Raw genomic sequence first — 20,558 nt, 5'->3', positions numbered from 1 at the left:
CCTTTGAAAGACTAATTCATTCCTATTTGTTTCTGTGATATTTAAGCAACTTGGTGTAGAAAACTTGGGGGAATGGTTTGGAGGTAACAAGTGCTGTGTGTTAAAACAGAGATAGAAATTTGGAGTTTCTGTTTCCTGATCTTAAGCTCTAGACAGCAACATCACTATGATTCTATTTCTAGGAAATATAAAATTTTCAAACATTAACCATCTCTATGTGTGTATAAATATGTTAATTCAAGTTGAAAATTACTTCTTTTTAGGCTCTCAGTCATTTTACCAGGAACACAATGATGATATTTTGTGCCTCACTGTAAATCAGCACCCCAAGTTTACCAACGTAGTGGCAACTGGCCAAGTAGGTATGTTTGTATTTTTGTAAAGAGAAATTAACATAAGAGCATGCAATTAGAGCCTTGTGAGTTCATGATAAATCACAAAAATACTTGATTATGCTATCTCCGTTTGTATGAGTGTTACTCAGTTACCTGTCCTCTTTATATGTTTCCTGGAGTGTAATTTAATAAAGTTGAAAAAAACCATTGAGGGATGAAAGATTATCTTTTGTTTGGAGTGCCATCTAAAAAGCTTTTTTAGAAATCTTAAGCCCCATGAAATTAGTTTTGTTTGATTTAACTATGAACTAATGTTAGGCCTTCCAAAGGGTCATAGCCCTTCCAAAGAAACTTAATTATGCTGCCCTTGATTTCTATTTCGACTAAGCCCAGAATTCTTAAAATAGATGCCACTTTATGCAAGTTTATCTCACCAGGCAGATTTATACTACCTACTTCGTATTTTGATAATATATTGTAATATTGTTATATTCTAGGCAGAACAAAAAACCTAGTGGTACTTGCTTAGAGATAAATGTAGATTTAGGGAGAAAATATTTGTGTTTCACAGTAACATTAAAATTGATATATGAACTAAGCACAAAAAAAAAAAAAAACCAAACCAAAAAAACCCCCTCTGCATTTACACAGCTGAACTAATACTTTTTCTGAATTTTGAAGAATGGTGTAAGTTTTGTAGTCCTGCAACCCAAATGCAGTTTTCATACCTTCAGTTTTTCATAGCAGATTCAACCATATTGTTTACCTTAGTAAATAGAATAATAAAAAAAAAACATTTAATTTATTTTAGCCAGAATAGTTTTGTTTTGTTCTTTTTCTATAGGTTTTTTTAGATGTTTCATCTAAATATTATTAGTTGTCAGAGTTTATTTCCCACTTCTTCTGTCTTTTGGATTTTTAGGTGCCTGACTCAGTGACATTAGTAACTGCTTAGCTAAAACAGCTTAGTTTCTTCGTCAGTTTCTTGCCTCACATCAATCTAAAGAAATCATTCATGAAAATTATTTAAACGAAAAAAAAATATCAGCAGATTTTTGCCTATAGTTTGACTATAAAGAACATTTACAGGAATTACAGGCCTTTTATTCCCTTTAGGAATTTGTTTTTTTGGCTTAATTCTTTACCTGACCCTGTTTGCCTTTCCATATGATGGAGTATATGGGAAGGATGTAGGCACAATGTGAAAATAGGTTCTTTACATAGATTTTCTTCAGTGTTTGGCTAACACAGAAACCCTGTTGCTTTTTTATTTCATAATCATTTCTACATCAACTAGCAGTAGAACAACTGTAACTGTTTTGCAATGTGGATTAAGGCATACAAATCAGAGGCAGATTACACAGAAATTAAACTACAAAACATCCTTTTAAAGAGAGATTTAAATCTGAAAATTGAGCTGGAAGCAAAATATCCTAACACGGTTTTAGATTCTGAACAGATGTTAAGATGTATGTGCTCTGTAAAGGAAATTCTTAACTGCTGCTGCTTTTCCTACTGATGTGACTGGCACAATCATATCTTCACCATCACCATTTAACTCTGCTGAGGATGTACAGAAACATTGTTTCAGGTATTTTTAAACTGCAATGCTGTCATGCAGTCTTGGTAATACTTCCAAGTGCCTCAATCTTTACAATCTGGATTTCTTAATGCTCCTATAGGAGAATGCTGGATGTATTTGACACTTGTCAAGATAACATTCAAACATTACTTCTTACCATTAGAGCAATCAGCTTTTTTTTTTCCACGTAATTTATTAAAATATCAGTAATGTGTAAAATATGTGTTTTAGTTTGTTGGAGAGAGACCTAACATACACCAAATCTGGATTTTTAGGTTGTACCTCAAAATGTAAATCAAAATATATTCAGAGGACAAATTTTAATTTCTGGTCTGACCACTTAATATCTGTAATTGTTCATCTTTAACTAAAAGCAGTATTGCTGCTGCTGCAATGCAAACAGATGGCATCAAGGTGTGTGTTAAGAAATTACACTAAATGTGGAGTATATTTTCTTTAGCACTTATCTTATTTCTTGTCTAATTGTTTTTCTGCTGCTTTTCCATTACAGGAGACTCAGCAGATATGTCAGGTAAGGGGAAAAAAATTAACATCTTCAGGTCTAGTTAGCCTATCTAGTAGTTGTCTACAGCTTTATAGAACAATAAGTGACATTAATTTAGTTTTTAGTCAATTAAACCCCTGTATCAGTCATATTACTGTGAGCACTGAATATAAACTACAACAGCTCAGTAAATTGTAAATACAGACACAGTTAAAATGCTAGAACAAACATAGAAGCCACTTTTGTTGTAACTTACATCCTTCTTGTTGCTCCGTGATTAGTGAGTTATAACACATAGTGCTACTGTAGCATTCCTATGTATACTTCCAGGTTTTATAGACATGTTGGGGCTGACAATTAACATTTATTTTAGACACTTGAGTATAATTTAAATATGCATTTTTTAAATAAATTCCATTGAGGAGGCCTAGGTGACTGAGTGAAAAACCAATCACCTTTCACATGTATGTATGATTGTCATGCAGTTATTACCACTGATCCAAAATGCTTGTTACAATGTCAGTTTAATTTTTTCTGTATCATTTTGGGTTGTTGACAGTTTGACAGTCTTGACTGAGCTATTTTTAATTAATATGTTGTTTTTTTAAACTGTAATCTTAAAAAATCATCACCATCATGTGTGAGTGAGTTTGCTGTTGAACAGCCTTAATTGTCTTGTGACACATCTTCAGACACGCATAAATGTTTGTTCATGTGTACCTAGGAAGTGTATTAATCGTCATGTGGATCTAAAGCTTGTTCTGTGAAGAGCAAATGAACAGTGCCATTTCTAATACATGTTGACTTCTAAATATGCCAAATTGTGCTCTCTCTAAGGATGGGAGGAAGAACATAGATACCTTTTCTCACACTTTTAAACTACATGAAAGAAGCAGTGATAATGTGGTTGTTCATATGAAAGAACATCTCTAGTCATGTATATAATGCCTGGAGATTTTTCCTCTTTCATTTGCCTTCTTCTTACTGAAACTTCAGTTTGAGCTTGTGAATATTACTAAATTTTGGTGTCACTGCTTAAAACCAGCACACCTACTTTTTTCTTCTTTATCAAACAATTAGTCTGGAACCTAAGCTGCTGCCTGCCTTCATTACAAGGTTCCATAGTTTCACTTAATATTTATAAAAGGCTGTTTGGCACCTTTCTTACCAACAGCTTCTGCTTCTCCAATTACAATTTTCTGTCATCTACAGTGATGCTGGGGCTCTGGAAGCAGTTATTGTTTGTAATACGTTGGAATGGCAAGTTACGTTTCATAATGACCTGGTACAGACTTCCTTCATCTTACTGAAGTGATATTTTGTCCTGCCAGCCCTTTATAGTTTTATGTAACTTCTTCTAGAACACCTTAGAAAATCTCTCTTGTGGGAGAGGTTGTTGAGCATCTGGAGTACCCCGCAAGCAGAACACAATGCCAGGACAGAGACTTTCAATAGAATGCTGTCAAGTAGGAGAACTCCAGTGTCTATGTTCTCTGTCCTACAAAGCTTGCTCTGAAAGATTTTGTCAGTTCTTACTCATGAAATCTAAGTGAAAGATTCTGTCTGCCACCCAAAAGAATAATTTGGTCAAGGTTCTAGGGGAGGTGTACAGGTCAAGGGCAGTACAGGGTTAACCAAGGGGAGTGCTGAATAGGAAGAATAAAAATTTCCCTTCCTTCAAACTTTCCATAAGGACAGCAAGGGGTTTCCTGAAAATGTTGAGACATGACAGTTGTTGCCAACCCATGCCCTTTCTGTCTTTGTGATGTGTCTATAATGTGCTGTAGTACCTCTCAAAAGGTGCTGATAGCAGCGTGTTGGTGCCATAAGAGGAAATTCCAATGGGAAACAGAAGAAATTGGGAAGATTGTAAATTGCTCTGTTTTGGAACAGCTGTGGAATTGTGCTCAAAAATTTAGTTTTGTGTGACTGAAATTTTGCCTAGCTCCCTGTGCCTACTGTTTCTCATCACATATTTGCCTTTGAGGGACTAGATTTAGCTCATTAGGAACACAAAGCACGGAACAGAAATAAAACAAGTTTGTGATTCTAGGTCTATGACAATAACCTATAATCTCCAGTCTCTGCAGTTAGATTTACTAGAGTTCAGAAGTGAAGAAGTTAGAGAGAGAAGCCTACTGTTCTGAAAATACCCTAGATGCTATTGAGAGATTGTATATATTTTACAATATATTCACAATATTTTACAATATTTTCATGGATTACATGATCTCTGGAAAAGGCACTGCATTTGGAAGAAAAACTAGCTGTCATCATAACAGAAATAATTACATACATTAGTGGCATGGAAAGTCTGGACTGATTCTTGCTGCAAAAAGCTTGCAGTCTAACAGTTCAAACTAAATTAAATACCCTAGTTTTAATACATCAGTAAGCAAGCTGATTATCCAGCTGATGTTCTCCTAAGAGAGTATGCATTTCAGACAGCCATTTTGTAGAAAAGGAGATTTTGGCTTTGCACTGTGAACTAATTTATCTGTAGCTATCTGTTGTCCAGAAGTCCCCAGTTGAAATTAAATGCTCAACGATTGGCTCAATATTCATGAAGATTTTTGAGTTAGCATGCTGAGCTAAGTTTTACTAGGATAAAACCAGGAGAAGACAGCTAGCTTTCAGAGCTTCTGCTGTGCTTCAGAAATCCAGTAATAGGATAAGCAAAGTTTTCATCTCCTTTAGTATAATGAGGCCAACTTCTTAATCCTGCATAATGATCCTGTTCACTGTAAATTGGTTTCCAAAGGGAGACAGAAATTTCCTTGTCTGTGTCTGACCAGAACAGTTTTATTTGTATTATTAAAAAAACCCTAACTGCTTAAATAAGCAAATCATTTGACATTTTCAAAACATATACTAATTATATGATTTTATATTTGTGTAGCTACAGCTCCTTCTATTCATGTGTGGGATGCAATGAACAAACAGACACTATCGGTGCTGAGGTGCTACCATTCAAAGGGCGTTTGCTCCGTCAGTTTCAGTGCCACTGGCAAACTGCTGCTCTCCGTAGGGCTGGATCCTGAGCATACCATTACTATTTGGAAGTGGCAGGAAGGTAGGAAATTGAACATTTTTGTAGAATGTGTTAAATTTTTAGAGCTATGTTGGTTTGAGTCAAGAGCAACTACAACATAAAAATATCAGCAGATCAGAAATTATTACAATAAATGATGCACTATGCAAGAGGCAAAGTAAACGTACTTACCCATTCTGGTAGCTGCTGAACATATGCCCTTTGGAACTGTTTATAAAGATCAAGATAGTTAACTGATTTCAAGTTAGAATAATTGAAGAAAATTGTAGTCCTCATTAATTTTTTTTCAGTAATGCCTTTGCTGCTTGATAAAAAAATCTTTAGAAAATCTAAAGTTTTCTAGCTAGAAAGTTTTCTAACTGTGGACAAAATTTCCAGAGTCATTTCGTAGTCTCTTGTAACTCATCTTGAGTTTGGGATTTATAGAGGAGTCATAGGAATTTAGGGGAGGTCGAAATTCTCATGGATCTATGGTCTTTTATTGTCTCGAGGACATTGATAATTATAAGTAGATGCCATCTTGATTAGGTGCTGCACTTTGCCACTGGGTCTTATTAAATGATTTTTCTTTAATCTGCTTCTTAATTTTGTTTTAATTTAGCATCATCCAGTGGCCTTGAATCACTCCCAGGGATTTTTTTTTTTTTTTTTTTTTTTTTTTTTTTTTTTTTTTTTGTAACCATAAATATATATTTTTCTTAGCAAATTCAAAACATCCATTTTCTTTCTGCCAGGTGCCAAAATTGCCAGCCGAGCTGGTCATAACCAACGTATATTTGTAGCAGAATTCAGACCAGATTCAGATACCCAGTTTGTTTCTGTTGGAGTAAAACATGTGAGGTTCTGGACACTGGCTGGAAGAGCTCTTCTCAGTAAAAAAGGGCTGCTGAGCTCTATAGAGGATGCCCGAATGCAAACGATGCTCTCAGTAGCTTTTGGCGCGGTACGTACCTTAACAAAAAGCTTTCAAACAATTTTTTGACTCATCTACCTTTATTCAGTTCAATGAAAAATTTCTAACCTTTAATGAGTATGTCAGTTTTATTAAATTCAGTTTAGTTTTTCTAATGCTTGCCTGCTTGCTAGAACTAATGCTAGCTTTCCTTATAATAGAAAAGAAGAAATATTACGGATTCGTATGTTTTCAAAAGAAACAAACATAGGTGCTTTGGCCTGGTAACACTCTGCTGGGTATTTAATCCAGGTGAAACAAATATGACTCTCGACTGCAGGAACAGAAAATAGGCTAATTTTATGCCTGCCTGTGGGTGTTTGTATTATACTCTGTATGCATTACTACTCACAGGTGATCTGAGAGCAGCATTGTCCTGGGGCATTTGTTAACATCTATGACTGCTGGATGACTGCAGTAGGGTTTTGCTTTGCTTTGGGGTTTTTTTGACAGATGCTGTTGCTAAGTTCCATGTCTTTGCCATTTTATGAGTTGTTCTGTACATGCAGCACTCACATCTTCAGCTGGACAAATAGCCACAATTTCTTTTGTAAAGTGTGTTTCTCTTTCCTTGCATGCATTGCTGTCTTGTATGTGAGCTGCCTGTTGGGTCCAGACTGAATTTATGCAATTGCTTCTGAGTTTTGAAACCATAACTGGCCTGTCATTTCATTCTTTATGAGACTTACTTTTTCAGAGTGCTCTCAGGTACTCTCTGAGGTACCTCTGATTTGAGAGTTCTACAAATGAGCTTAATATCCAAATTATAATTGTTAGTGATGCACATCCCAGGCGTTAGCCTGGGGCTTAGAAAACCTCTGTGAACTTTCTAATGGAGGGACAGATTCATAGTCTGAATATCAGGCTGTATGCTCAATGTTCTGAAGTATTGTATGAGGTTGCTTAAGGATGGAAAGCTTGTAGGTGTTTTGTAAAATCTGTGCAAACTGAATGTAGCCAAGCCTAGTGTGTCCTCCATACTTCCTGCGGGAGCAGTTCTGGAACTGCTTTTTTTCCTTTATTTTTGTCTCAGAAAGAGGTAGTTCAGGTGCTCTGAAAGGGGAGTTGGAAATAGCCCAACAATTGTGGCTATGAGGATGATCACAGGATCTGCTACCAAGTTCATTGCCAGTCCTCTTTTATTTACTCCCCCACACACCCCCTAAAAAACAGTGTAGAACATCAGTCCACCTCAGTGAAGGAAAGTGTTCATCCCCATCTGTACATGCATACTGATACTCTAAAATCCTACACATCATAATGAATTCAAGGGTTGTTCATCTAAGTTACTAAAACAGTTTTGCTCACAAACCAGTCCCTGTTGGGTTTAAGTGTAACCTAATAAGCAGCTCTTAAATAATAGAGGTAATTAAATTTGGTTTTATTACCTTCCAAACAGGGAGCAGATGTAAAGAATAGCAGGCAGCTTTTAGTTCTGAGTTAAGTTTTCTTCATGAACTAATGTGTACTGTAATCCAGTGAGTAAGTTCTCCTAACAACAAAAATGAATGCAAGCATAATGTACATAGCAAATTGCTTCTTTATGTGACATGTCAAAATGTCTTGTTGGTGTTTTACTTTTGTATGACAGTTTGCAAACCCCGTGGGCTGAAGACTTAGATAAACCCTATGTCTGAAGCTTGAGTTGTAGCATTTCTTTTTGCAGTGCAGGGCCTTTTAGCTACAAGAAAGCATCTTTGAAACTTCAGGAAAGCATGCAGTAGTAGCTCAGTGTTTTGTCCCTGCAGGTTCTTATTACCCCCTTGCAAAATTTGCTCTTCTACAGCAATAAATAAAAGCAATCTAGCCTAAAAGGAAATTGTGATAATCTTTATTTCTGAATGCTTTTCTCTCTGCTTTACTCAGAAACAGATGATGAGTATGCTTTTCCCCTTTTCAGAATAACTTGACGTTTACAGGTACGATCAGTGGAGATGTTTGTGTGTGGAAAGATCATGTGTTGATACGAATTGTGGCCAAAGCTCACAATGGACCTGTTTTCACAATGTATACCACATTAAGAGATGGTTTGATTGTTACAGGAGGCAAAGAAAGGCCGTGAGTCATCTTTATTTCTTTTTTCTGCATGCACATGTATTCAGGCAATTGTCTTCTCTCAAATTTAATGTACAACAATATCCTTTGTTTCTGGATTGTAACCAAAATATCTTTTTTCAAGCATTTAACTTTTTTCTTAACACCTTGCTAATGACAAAGAAAGAAAATGCTTCAGCTGTAATGCAGTCCATCTGATGGCATGACAGTACCCCATTTTTCAGAACACAGGTCACTTACTACATTTTCCTTAAATAGTCCATTTTCCTTAAATAGTCCTTAAGGATCCTGGTTCATATTCAGACCCAGCTGAAAACTTACTGATACCTGTGCTTGAAGTATTTTCTTCTAGTATTTATAAAACATCACTGTCATTTTATTTGGAGAATGTTCTCCTAGCCACTTAGCTTCAAAACCTCTTAACTGGTGTCTGACATGAAAGAAACAGTAATGAATAACAGTAAGAAACAATAATTTGTCTCCTGTGGGAAAATGAAGGATTGAAAGTATACAAAATGAATTCTACATTTAGGAAAATTGCATGTTTGCTTCTGCCTTGGCAGTCTTAATTGCAGTTCATCAGCCTCTTTTGAGAAAATCTTTTTGCTGAGTATGATGACCAATCAAATGTCAAAATGGTGCTATTGGGAAGCAAAGAATACTACATTGCAAGGACTAGCAATTTGTAATTCATTACAATTCTTCTAGTAATAGTAGTACAAAAGCAGTAATTGTGATTAAACTTTCTGGAGTTCCTTTCCGGGGTTCATTCAGTGATCAAAGTTGTAACACTGGCAGCTCAGTATTGCTGAACATTATCTTTACTGTTGGCAGAGATTCTTTTCTCTGCCAGAGAGACAAAACTCATGACCCAGCTCAACTGGAAGTACCAGATTTATAACTGTTCCATTAAGCACAATCTCTTTTTTAGAAGCTTGCTTTATTTTAATGTGTTCTTTACTAAAATACCAGTAGTCTTGCAAAGTGGGTGGGAAATACTTAGTGCTTTCATGATTAACTCTTATTAGCTGGGTATCTTGTTCAAAAACATTGTGTGATTTTCACCTGTATCTTTGTAATTTATTTCACAGTAGTAAAATACTTCTCTCTCCTGTTTCCCTCAACTATATTTTGACAGTCTCTGCCAGGCATAATAAGAAGGCCACTGATTCACACAGTTATTTCTTTGATCATATTTTTGGGAGCTATTAAGTCAGACTAAGTTTAGCAGCTGCCATCTTTCAACTTGTTCTGTATAGTGGTACAACAAGGCCTTGGAATACATATTTCTTGCTTAGCTATGGGGCTCCACATATTAGCATCACCTATTCAGTAAAACCAAATGGAACCTTTAATGATTTTAAACATACTGAAATGCTCTGCTTACAATATATTCACCTTAAATGCTACAGTTCTTTCACACATTATCTGTTTTGCCAGCTATTTTACTCATGGTTGTTGTGATTCCTTGATAGATCAAAGGAAGGAGGAGCAGTAAAGCTATGGGATCAGGAGCTGAAACGATGTCGTGCCTTTAGACTGGAGACAGGACAAATGACAGACTGTGTGCGCTCTGTTTGTAGAGGCAAGGTAAAGAAAGTGTCATGTCCTTAACATAAAGATTATAACCTGTTGATTGATCTTAGCATTAAAAAACATGACAAAATGTTTGCTTCATCTTTCTCATACAATTAGCGTTTGAAATTGAAGATTGATTGTCTACAACAGCAGAAAAATAACCTACTCCAGGAGATTTTAGTCTTATTTAGGATAATATTATCTGTGTGTTTTACTGAATACTAACTAAGGATTTATTTTCTTTTCACACTTCAAATACTTGACTTGCAAGCAATACCTCAGTTAGCATCATGATTTTTATATAGCTTTTTACTTCAATAAATTGTAGGTGAATTTAAAACAAATTATCTGTAATTATTTGGTCACTTGATCATAGCAAACCTTCTTGATGGAACTATAGCTTTAGATATCTTTCTTTCTACTCATCATGAGTAGTTAATGTATTATATCATTTGTAACTTTTTTACTGTTGTTCAAGGGGAAAATTCTTGTTGGGACAAGAAATGCTGAAATAATTGAAGTTGGAGAGAAAAATGCTGCATGTAACATTCTAATTAATGGTCATATGGATGGGCCAATCTGGGGCCTGGCAACACATCCTTCCAGAGATTTTTTCCTTTCTGCTGCAGAAGATGGCACAGTAAGACTCTGGGATATTGCTGAAAAGGTAGGTGTGTGAGAATAGTTGTGGTTTAGGGGTGAAAAATAAATTGTAGAATTGTAGACAATTGAAACTTGTTTTTTAATGTATTTTGAGAGTGATCCATCTGATAGTGTCAAACTTAGCATAAGGTATTTTTAAAATATGAACAAATAGAAACATTTACCCTCCTGGGCTTTTATTTCTTCACAGAAGATGCTGAACAAGGTCAGCTTAGGACACGCAGCTCGTACTGTTTGTTACAGCCCAGAAGGTGATATGGTAGCTATTGGCATGAAAAATGGAGAATTTATTATTTTGCTTGTGACTTCTCTAAAAATCTGGGGGAAAAAAAGGGACAGAAGATCAGCTATTCAAGATATCAGGTCAGAAAATACAATGCCTTTGTCTACTGTAGTATTTGAGAAATCTGTATTATTTTCTTTTTCTTTATATATATACAATTTTGTGTTCTGCAGAGCATTGCAGTGATATTTCAGAGATCTAGAAAGAGTAAGTCAATTGTGAAGTTTGTGTGATTACTGTGATACCAGGAATGAAAAGGAAGGAGGAGGTACATGAAGATAAATATCAATCTGTCAAAAAACAGGCAGTACCACAGGGGGAGTGCCAGGTTATATTGCTGAGGGTTAGGGAAAATGAAGGGTGAACGCTCAAATAATGGACAATTGGAAGAGACCATCCTAATCAGGGAGCAGATGAAAAAAGAGCAGGGTAAGATGATGTGTTGGTGATAAAATGAGAACAGTTTACAGATAAAGAGTGGATTATGAACACGATGAAAATGTCTGTCTGTCACTTTGCTCTTTGATGTGTTTTGCTGAAAAGGGGTTAGCAGAAGTAAAGTTTTGCTCCTGTTTTCTGAATGGAGGATAAGACTGTTCTTTCTGTGAGATAAATGAATTGTGATCAGCTGAGGGAGGCTTCTGAAGAGCAGAGTGGGGCAAGTGGAAGAAGTATGAGCAAATGGGGACCTTGCTGCAGGAGGGCAGGAAAGCACTGCTTGGAGTTAGGGTGTTGATGGAATCAGAAGTCTGTCCCATGGTATGCCACGAGGTAATAGATAATAGAAATAAAACCTCCCTAGTAACACAAAAGGGGATGTAAGGAATTAGTTCAGCTTAGGAAGCTGCTGAGCTTCAAGACCAGAAAGCTGGAGGGAAAAAAACACTGTGCAATGATACATTGGGCAGATGAAAAATTTGATCTTTTTCTTCAGTATATTTAATCTAGAAGGTCTGGCTTTTCTTTCTTTACAGGATTTCATTTTTCTAGGTTGTAGGCATAGTGTTAGAAAATTCAAAGTCACCAGGGGCATGTCACAAGGCTGTGAGACTAATGAGATCAGATAAGGAACAGAGTTATTCCAGAGATGTTCCCAGTTCACTTGCATGTGACATCTGTACAAAAATTATTGCTGCTTTCTACTGCACACATGTTCCCTGAAAACTTAGTTTCAAAATCTATTTTGCTTAGCAAAATACTCTACCTCCCCCTTTAGTTCTGGATAGCAAATATTTGAAATGCAGATTTAGCTGTGCTTTTCATTTAGAATCTGTTGTAAGTGCCAACCTGTGTTCATAAACCCCTTTTATCTGTTCAGGTTTAGCCCAGATTCTCGTTATTTAGCAGTTGGCTCCAGTGAGAATGCAGTGGATTTTTATGATCTGACTTTGGGTCCCACGTTAAATAGAGTCAGCTACTGCAAAGACATCCCAAGTTTTGTGATCCAGATGGACTTCTCTGCAGATAGCTCTTATCTCCAGGTATCAGTCATTAATTGTTCAAGGTACTAAATGGAAAATGTATTCACAAAACTTTTCCAGCATTCTTCTTTAACTGCTGAAAAATTTTGTAATGCAGTGTAGTAGGTTGCTGTCACTGGGCAATTACTTTATTATATAATTATAAATGGATGATGAAAATACTTATCCTGAATAATAAAGACATAGAGAAGCATAGAAAGCATAAACAGATTTCAAAATCTCTGCTGTGTATCTCCATGCTTTTTTATCTTTGTTATGCTGATGGGCTGTGTTAAAAGAGGAAGTTCAATCTATCATGCTGTAAGCCCTAGGGACCTGTGAATTATTCATATACCTGACCAGAATGGTAATATTGCACATTGGTTCAGTGCTGGCCTGTGTGGAGCAGCACCAAAATCAGGGTGTTGCAGCTCCCAGCTACAGGACTCAAGACATTTCTTAGAGTCAAAATAAAGTAGGCATCATTTGCTTTCTGTATTTGATTCTCATCTGAGAGGAGGAGTAAGCTTTCCTAACCATCAAATCAACATCTGCAGGCTGAGAGGAATAGCTTTGTGTCAGTTTTAAAGAGAGTTTATTTACCCTTTTTATACACACACATACATACTAACACACACAATGTATAGAGTTAATATTTTCTGCAGAATGCAAGATGTTTCAGTTATTTTTTTAGTTGACATTTAAAAATGGGAATACTTCTTATGCTTTCTCATTGTTGCTTTAGACTTGTATAGATTTTTGAGAATTTTCTACTCACAAGTTACTTACAAAGGAAAATATAAAGAATATGCATTCTAAAGCCCTTTAGAATTATATCTTCATCTTTTCAAAGAAGTTCATGTATTCTAAAATTTCTGTGGTCATCTCAAAGGTCTCTACGGGGTCCTACAAAAGGCAAGTCTATGAAGTGCCTTCAGGAAAGCAGCTTGTGGACCAGGCTGTGATTGACAGGATAACGTGGGCTACTTGGACAAGGTAAATGATTTACACCTCTTACAGCACTTGTAACTTTCAGAAGCACCTGCTCTCTAGGAGTATATTTCACCCCTTTATTTAGCCAGATATTTTATTTTAATGCACCCAACTGCTCTGGCAAGAGATCAGGTAAGTGCAGCATAAGAAAAGAAAATACATAGTGGGTTCTCTTAATAGAATGTGAGCTGTAGGACAGGTGAGGATATCCAATAAAACCTGATGTCTCTTATGTGTCTCTTCCTATTCATAGTGTACCTCTAAGTCCCTTCCAGATTTCTCTCAGTAGTTTTACATTTTGCTGTGCAGATCACCTGGAATGCTGCACTGTTTGCTTCAAAATAGCAATCTCAGGGACAAGAGTACAGAGAAAATGAAAACAAAACATGAAAAGACAGTGAAAGACTGTGATCATATGATCATCAAGTTTTATTTACACTGTTATACTAATGGCATCTCTATCTTAAAATTCCTGTCAATATTTGCATATTAAAAGGTGTTCAATAGTATTTTAAAAAGTAGCTTAGAGTTACTATGTCTCATTCAAAATAATTAGAAATGACATGAGGAATCATACCATATTTTACTGGTATTTCACATTTAAGTTATTTATTTTACACTCTGTGCAAAGCTGTTTTCCTGTGCCTTACTTTTGCTTCTTTTCAGCTATTGTTCTCTGATTAGCACCCTCAGGCAGAAATTTAAAATATGTAGTCGAAAATTTTCCACATATGAACTGCTTTAAAATCAGTAATCCTGACTATTTTGCTGCAAGACATGACATGAACTTTTCAGAGGGCTCTGAAAAACTAGTTTTGCTAGTTTTCTGTTTTCTGCTTGGGTAATCCATTTTTGTTACTTCTTTGATAAGAAAACAAGAAACCTGTGTTTACTGACCCAATTCAGTATGTCTGAAGTAAATAATCCCTTTTTGAATGTCGTGCATGACTGATTTGGGGGAAAGAATCACAGTAAAATCATTCACCTATTAGCAAATAGTAAAATGCTTCTTTCTGTGCATTTTGGAAGTATGCATATAAATTGCAAGCAGAGCTGAATAAAAAGCACCTTTTCATAGGGCTTTGCAAAAGAATTTTTCTGTAAATGTCTGTTTCAGAGTCTGAAGATAATTATGGTTTATGTTTAGGCCAATTTCTGTCTCTCTGATTATAATGAAGGATCTCCACTGTATTCAAGGAAACTTTTTATCTAATTTACATGAAAATATTAGAGAATCAACAAAACATAGTTATCATGAAAATACTCATTTTATTTTCCAAAAGCTTATTCAACCAGTGCTTATGCTATGACACTCTAGTTTTGATTGTCCTTTGTTTATGTTTTGGCAAGTGCCTCACTGAACAATATTACTACTATTGATTTCACCTCTGCATCTTTGGGTTGTCATGAGCCATGTTATTATGGGAATTATACTGCTGGTTCCCTTTTAGGAGCAATTACGGAGTGATATAGAAAATAATCACAGAGTAAAACCCTGTGTGAGATGTGTATTTAAGAATACGATGCAAAAATTTACATTTTTATAAAACCAGCAATGAGTGGTGCTTTCTGTTTGCTTACTCTGTTGTTTTTACTGTAGTTTTCAAAATAATCTCTTGCTCTTCTGTTTCAGTGTTCTGGGAGATGAAGTGATTGGAATCTGGTCCAGGCATGCTGAAAAAGCTGATGTAAACTGTGCCTGTGTCTCTCACTCGGGAATCAATCTTGTGACAGGCGATGACTTTGGCATGGTCAAACTGTTTGACTTTCCTTGTCCTGAAAAATTTGTAAGAATTTATTTTTGCATCATTACAAAACCAAAAACTCTTGATACTATGGTCTTGTATTGTTTCTCTAGGAGATGATGGAAATATTTCCTTCTCTAAATTTGTGGCTTTTTTTTAGCATCTCTGTAACTTTATAGTCAAATAAAGCGTTCTCCTGCCGTTTTGTCCAATAGCTTGTGCCATAAACTCTTGCAGGTGTTAATGTTGTCTGCCAGTCAGCATTAGCATAGTGCCTTCATACTGGAAATCTCAAATCCTTACTTGTATTTATTCACATCTCCAGTCTCCATTTGACAGATGAGGAAGACAGCTGGTAATTTCAGTCCCATCTGTGTATTTCCATGGATGAAGAGACTGAAGATTTTTCACTGACCACGAGCACTCTTCATTTTCAGGATTTGAAACTGCATAGTGTAAACTGGTTACGCCCTTAGAATGCAAATAGTTTTTTTCAGTGTTAGGAATTTTACACAAAATTTACAGGTTAATCATGTGACATGATATATTTCAGTTTGTTATTATCATTAGCATTGCTCCCAATTGGCAGATGCTGTCTCTTTTGCTGACAATTTAATCTGCCTTGCAGCTCAATAGTCATTCTCCTTCAGGAGGTATTTCATGTTTGAAAACCTGTATAGCATTCTGAATTATATAAATATGTGATGTGACGCGATAGAAAGGTAGATAACAACAGGCATGCCTTGTTTGATTTAGGACACAGAGTATTTTGCCTCACTCATTTTACTGTTTGTTGTTTATTTGTTTTCAGGCAAAACACAAACGATTTTTAGGTCACTCTGCCCACTTAACAAATATTCGATTTACGAGTGGAGATAGATATGTGGTCAGTGCTGGAGGGGATGACTGCAGGTATGTATCCTTTTCATTATTGTCAAAAAGTACACAGCAGTGGACATGGACAGTTCATAAGAATGCAAAGCTGAGGCTCAGATTCTCCATCTTTTTATCTGTGTGGTAGCTTTTTTGTTTGAATATAAGAAAATGGGTATTTGCAGAAAAATAGATAGCCCAAGGGTTACCATGAACAGTTTAGATAAATTAAAATGTTGACACCTGTATGGGGAGCACCTTTTCTTTGAAGTCTGTTAGCCATTTCTTTTAACAGTACAACAATCTTTTGTATCTCATGTTTGATATCATTCTGAAAACACAGCTTATTTGTGTGGAAATGTGTGCATATGCCTCACTGAGAGACATGGAGAGTTGCAAAGAGGATGCTGCATGAAGTACCAGGCATGAAATACCCAGGATTGCAACATGACATTCTACTGTGCCCTGCATGCATAAGAAATGGTGCTGATCCAAGACACAGAGCAATTTGTCTCTGAAAGACAAATATCCAGAGTCTGTTGGAAGGATGGGCTGTGGCAAACACGCTGGGGCTGTTACATTTGCTTCAGTGTCAGATAATCTGGGTTTGTATTTCACTCACTGCCAGATGTTGAAAACAAAACACGTGGATAAAAGGAAAAAGGGAATTGTTAATCAGTGTACAATTTCACAGTAAGACCCTGGGGTTTTCACCAAGAGTTGTTATTTCTGACCTAGTGCTGTACATTATCTATTTTCAGCATGAATGTTTCTCCTTTTAAGTTTTTGGGTCTGAATATCACTAAAAAAAAAAGAAGAGTATTCCATATTTTATTACTGAAAGAAATCGTATATTAACACTTAAATATATAGTATTTTAATAAATGTTTAATTATTTTATGGAAATTATATTTCTATGACGGGTCAAAAGGAAACATCATCTCGTAAAGTAGAAAATAAGAGAGCTGGTTCCTTAGGACTTAAATATTTCTGTATTTAGAGGCCTGGGTCACAGTCATGTCTGGTGAAAGGCTTTGGATATGCATGATCTTCATGGCTAATTTAGTGTTTTTGTTGCACTTAAACATTAAATTAGTTCTTTGAGCAAAACTAGATTTGCTCACTTTGCGAGTGCCTTGCCCACAACCTAAAAGTCTAACTCCAATTTTTGCCTTGTGAATAAAAGTAGTCTCAGTGGAAGAGAGATTATTGCTGTGTTACTTGACTGAGCTGTTAGCCTCTGTGCTGGAGATGTGGACTAGGGTGAGGATTTTACAGTCCTCATAATTGATAAAGCTTAGAACTTCATAGCAATATGGATTGATTTTATTTTCTCAGCATCGTAGGGGAGATTCAGAGAGAATATAAACTTTCCAAATGTTATTTTTTGTACATTTGAACTTTTTAACAGAGTTAGCTGGGAGAGTTCTCTGCTCAGATATCTCTCCCGATTGTGAAAAATGTCCAGTCATAAGCTGCTTTAAGTGGACCTACTGTCACCTCCAGTGTAAGTGCATTTATTCTATTCTGCAACAACATAACTGAGACTCCTAGGGTGAAAAAACATTTCAGTGAAAATGAAAACCTGAATAAAGCTGTGTTTTGGGTACAAGTCAGGAAGATTTTATCACTAGTCTAAATCATGTCATAGACATGCATTACAGAGGGAACTTGTTTTTTAATCAGTGCAGTTAATTTTTGTGCAACACAGAAGGGAACAGAAGTCACTACTCTTATAATGACATTTTGCTGTGAACATAAAGCTGCTCTTCTCTGCGTAAGCCAGCATTGCTTTAGTTATGGCATTTACTTAGGTCAATCAGTAGGCTTTGATACTATTCACCTCTTGCTTTTAGGCCAGATAAAAGTGAAAAAGAAATAAACCTCATTTCTTCTTGTAAGAATCTTGTGTGCACGGTGGTTATAGGATGAAGGGGAGGGCTTGCATATAGAAGAGAAAGGGGAGAAAAGTTAATGACCCAGACTTTCCATGCTCTCCTAGATCCTAAAATGCTTGTCAGGTGCTGTACAGGCTGGTTACCCAACTGCCTCGGAGAATACATTTTATATATCATGCTATGACAAATATTTATTTTAAAGAAGCCAATTAACTAGACAATTATCACGTTCTCAGCATTCTTAGCAAAGTTTGCCAGTCATGCAGCTGCTGTTCTGCAGTAGCAAAAACCCTGGATTTGGTCATGAGAGTGTAGAGGGAGATGTTGCCAGTAACATTCTGACTCCAGGGGAATTGTATCTGGCATTTAAGTCTCACCTATGCCAATGGTATCAGTTGCAGTATTTGTCCTGTGGCTGTGGTTCTACCCATCATTAAACACATCTGTGCAGGATTTCTTGACTTGAAGTAAGGTTTGCTCAGCCTCTATTTTAAAGTTGCCTTTCCGTGGTTCAAGTTGGATGACTTTTCATAGCTCCCTCATAGTTTGTCCTACATGGACTGCCAGATCAGAATCCAAATTTTTTCCCTCTTTGAGTGTTCCTCTCCAAATCCTAGGCTAGTGTCTTCCAGCCTCACGATCTTCCACAGCCTTCACCAGAAGGATGTGTCAAGAGGTTTATTCCTTGGATCCCCATCATTGGTCATGTCCTCTTCTTCTCCCATCCCCTTCATTAATGCTGTGCCTCTCTACTGACAAGTTGTCCATTGGTGCTTTTGCCCTGAGGACCTTGGGACACCCAGCAAGGCTGGCAGCTGCAGAGCAAAAGTCTGAGCCTCCAGATCTTCCAGCTTCTTTACTCTCTTCCAAACCTCAGTGCTACTCTAAAGGGCTGGGATGAGAGCTGGAAGCTGAAGAGCTTTTTAAAAACAGAACTACCAGCCTTGTTCCTTCTATTGCAGCCAGTACTGGTAGCTGGTATTTTCTCTGGCAAACTCTTCAGTGGTTTGCCAGGTAAAATGGGTTCAGCCAGTCAGGAGTGGTCATTAATGTTGAGGAGTGACCTTTCAGCTTTCTTCTTGGGGACAACTTGGAGCATATTTTGTAGGACAGGCTGCAGTTCTTTGTGGAAACAAACAGCCACGGGTATGCATGGTTAAAGATGGCAACTCTGCAGGTTTTTTGGTCTTTCTGTCTGTGATGGTGCTTGGTACTGTGCCTCATTTGCTGTTTACATGAAATATTACTGCAGTAGCTTGCTAATTGTTGCCACCTGTGCTTGAAGCACGTGTATACAGGAACAGTCTGCCTGTTTCTGCAGGCAGTAGAAACTTGTGACTAGTTGCTCAGCAGAAAAATCAGAGGTTGAGATAAGTGTGTAGGATAGGTCAGGGAAGAAGCTGGAATGTGGAGGAACTAGAGAAAGCTTTTCTTATGGAAGCATCAAAGAGGAGAAATGTGGGCAGCTGGGCTTTGTCTGAAGGTGGAAAAAGCCTTGTCTGTGATTATACAGCACAAAGGAACAGGAGAAAAAGTTCTTTGTATAATTTGCTCATTTACAGTGGATTATTTAGTTCTCTAGCTTAATGGTCTTTCTAACTCTTTTCTGGCCAGCAGCAAACACATCTTTGCAGTATTCAAAATCAGCATTTTTTTTCTTGTTGTAAAATAAATTAGAAAACTGATTCAATAAAAGCAAAATGACATTTCACTAAAAAAAAGAAATGTGCCCTTGAAAGCTATTTAAGTGTGCTTATTAAAAAAAAAAAGGATGAGAGAATGAAAGTCCAGTTGCTAGAAGCAAAAAAATATTAAAAATAAATGCATTTAGGACTCAAAGTTGCCATAGTGCAGGAACTGAGGAACACAGTTGAGATTAGGACAAAGAGAATAAATTAACCAAATGTATTGAATCATTTAGACTTGAATTCTTAATTTTTTTTATTCTTAAGGCAGTCATTCTGTATGAGTTTCTGATTTTGATAGGGAAGTCAAGAGATGGTGAAAAACTTTGATGCCACTCTGGGGTGGTGTAGTTTAAAACACTCATCTGCTCCTCTCAGCTGCTGCCTAAACCCCAGTACTTGACTTGCAAGTTTCCCAAGGCAGACAATGCCCTTCCTTCAGCAAGAGCTGATCTCTGCCTTTGCAGCACCTCACTTGCTGTCTGGGTTCTTTGTGCACCCAGCAGTGCTCAGGTCTCCACATGGATTTAAGTAGAGAGAATCCCTTTTTGGGCTTCCTGTGCCTGGGGCTGTAGCAGGACAAGGGAAGGATCTTGGTTTCAAACACAGTTCTTACACTGGCAAAGTGACATTACCCTGTTTTTGTATCAGTGTCACAGATGTGACATGCCTTAAACTCTAAAGATTTTAAATAATTCTTTTAGCATAAGCTATGGGTAAATGTCATCTTGTCAGTATTTTGGATGAAGTAAATCTTCCTGTAAGCTCTAGAGAAAGAGAAGTAAGATTGCAGGTCACAAAATGGATTGCCACATCAGTGATTTTTACATCACTGGCTGTATTGCATTTGCATACTTTTCTGTTTTGATGGTTTTCATACACTTGCTTGCAGTCTGCTC

General features: G+C 36.6%; 1 protein-coding gene across 1 annotated transcript in view; it reads left to right on the top strand.

Moving 5' to 3' along the window:
• The window catches only part of EML5 (EMAP like 5), a 90,793-nt gene extending 74,337 nt beyond the window's left edge, over positions 1-16,456 (top strand). The window contains exons 32-44 of the mRNA XM_030452089.1: positions 264-362; positions 2,429-2,449; positions 5,322-5,495; positions 6,209-6,417; positions 8,327-8,484; positions 9,957-10,071; positions 10,538-10,726; positions 10,913-11,085; positions 12,324-12,486; positions 13,358-13,461; positions 15,092-15,245; positions 16,015-16,115; positions 16,420-16,456. Of these exons, the coding sequence (XP_030307949.1) occupies positions 264-362; positions 2,429-2,449; positions 5,322-5,495; positions 6,209-6,417; positions 8,327-8,484; positions 9,957-10,071; positions 10,538-10,726; positions 10,913-11,085; positions 12,324-12,486; positions 13,358-13,461; positions 15,092-15,245; positions 16,015-16,115; positions 16,420-16,456 (1,697 nt within the window). The remainder of the gene's footprint in view (positions 1-263; positions 363-2,428; positions 2,450-5,321; positions 5,496-6,208; positions 6,418-8,326; positions 8,485-9,956; positions 10,072-10,537; positions 10,727-10,912; positions 11,086-12,323; positions 12,487-13,357; positions 13,462-15,091; positions 15,246-16,014; positions 16,116-16,419) is intronic.
• Positions 16,457-20,558: the final 4,102 nt, after the last annotated feature.

This window comes from Calypte anna, chromosome 5A, assembly GCF_003957555.1.
Source record: "Calypte anna isolate BGI_N300 chromosome 5A, bCalAnn1_v1.p, whole genome shotgun sequence".
In the NCBI taxonomy this organism is placed as follows: domain Eukaryota; kingdom Metazoa; phylum Chordata; class Aves; order Apodiformes; family Trochilidae; genus Calypte; species Calypte anna.
This window is presented reverse-complemented; position numbering and strand designations above follow the sequence as displayed.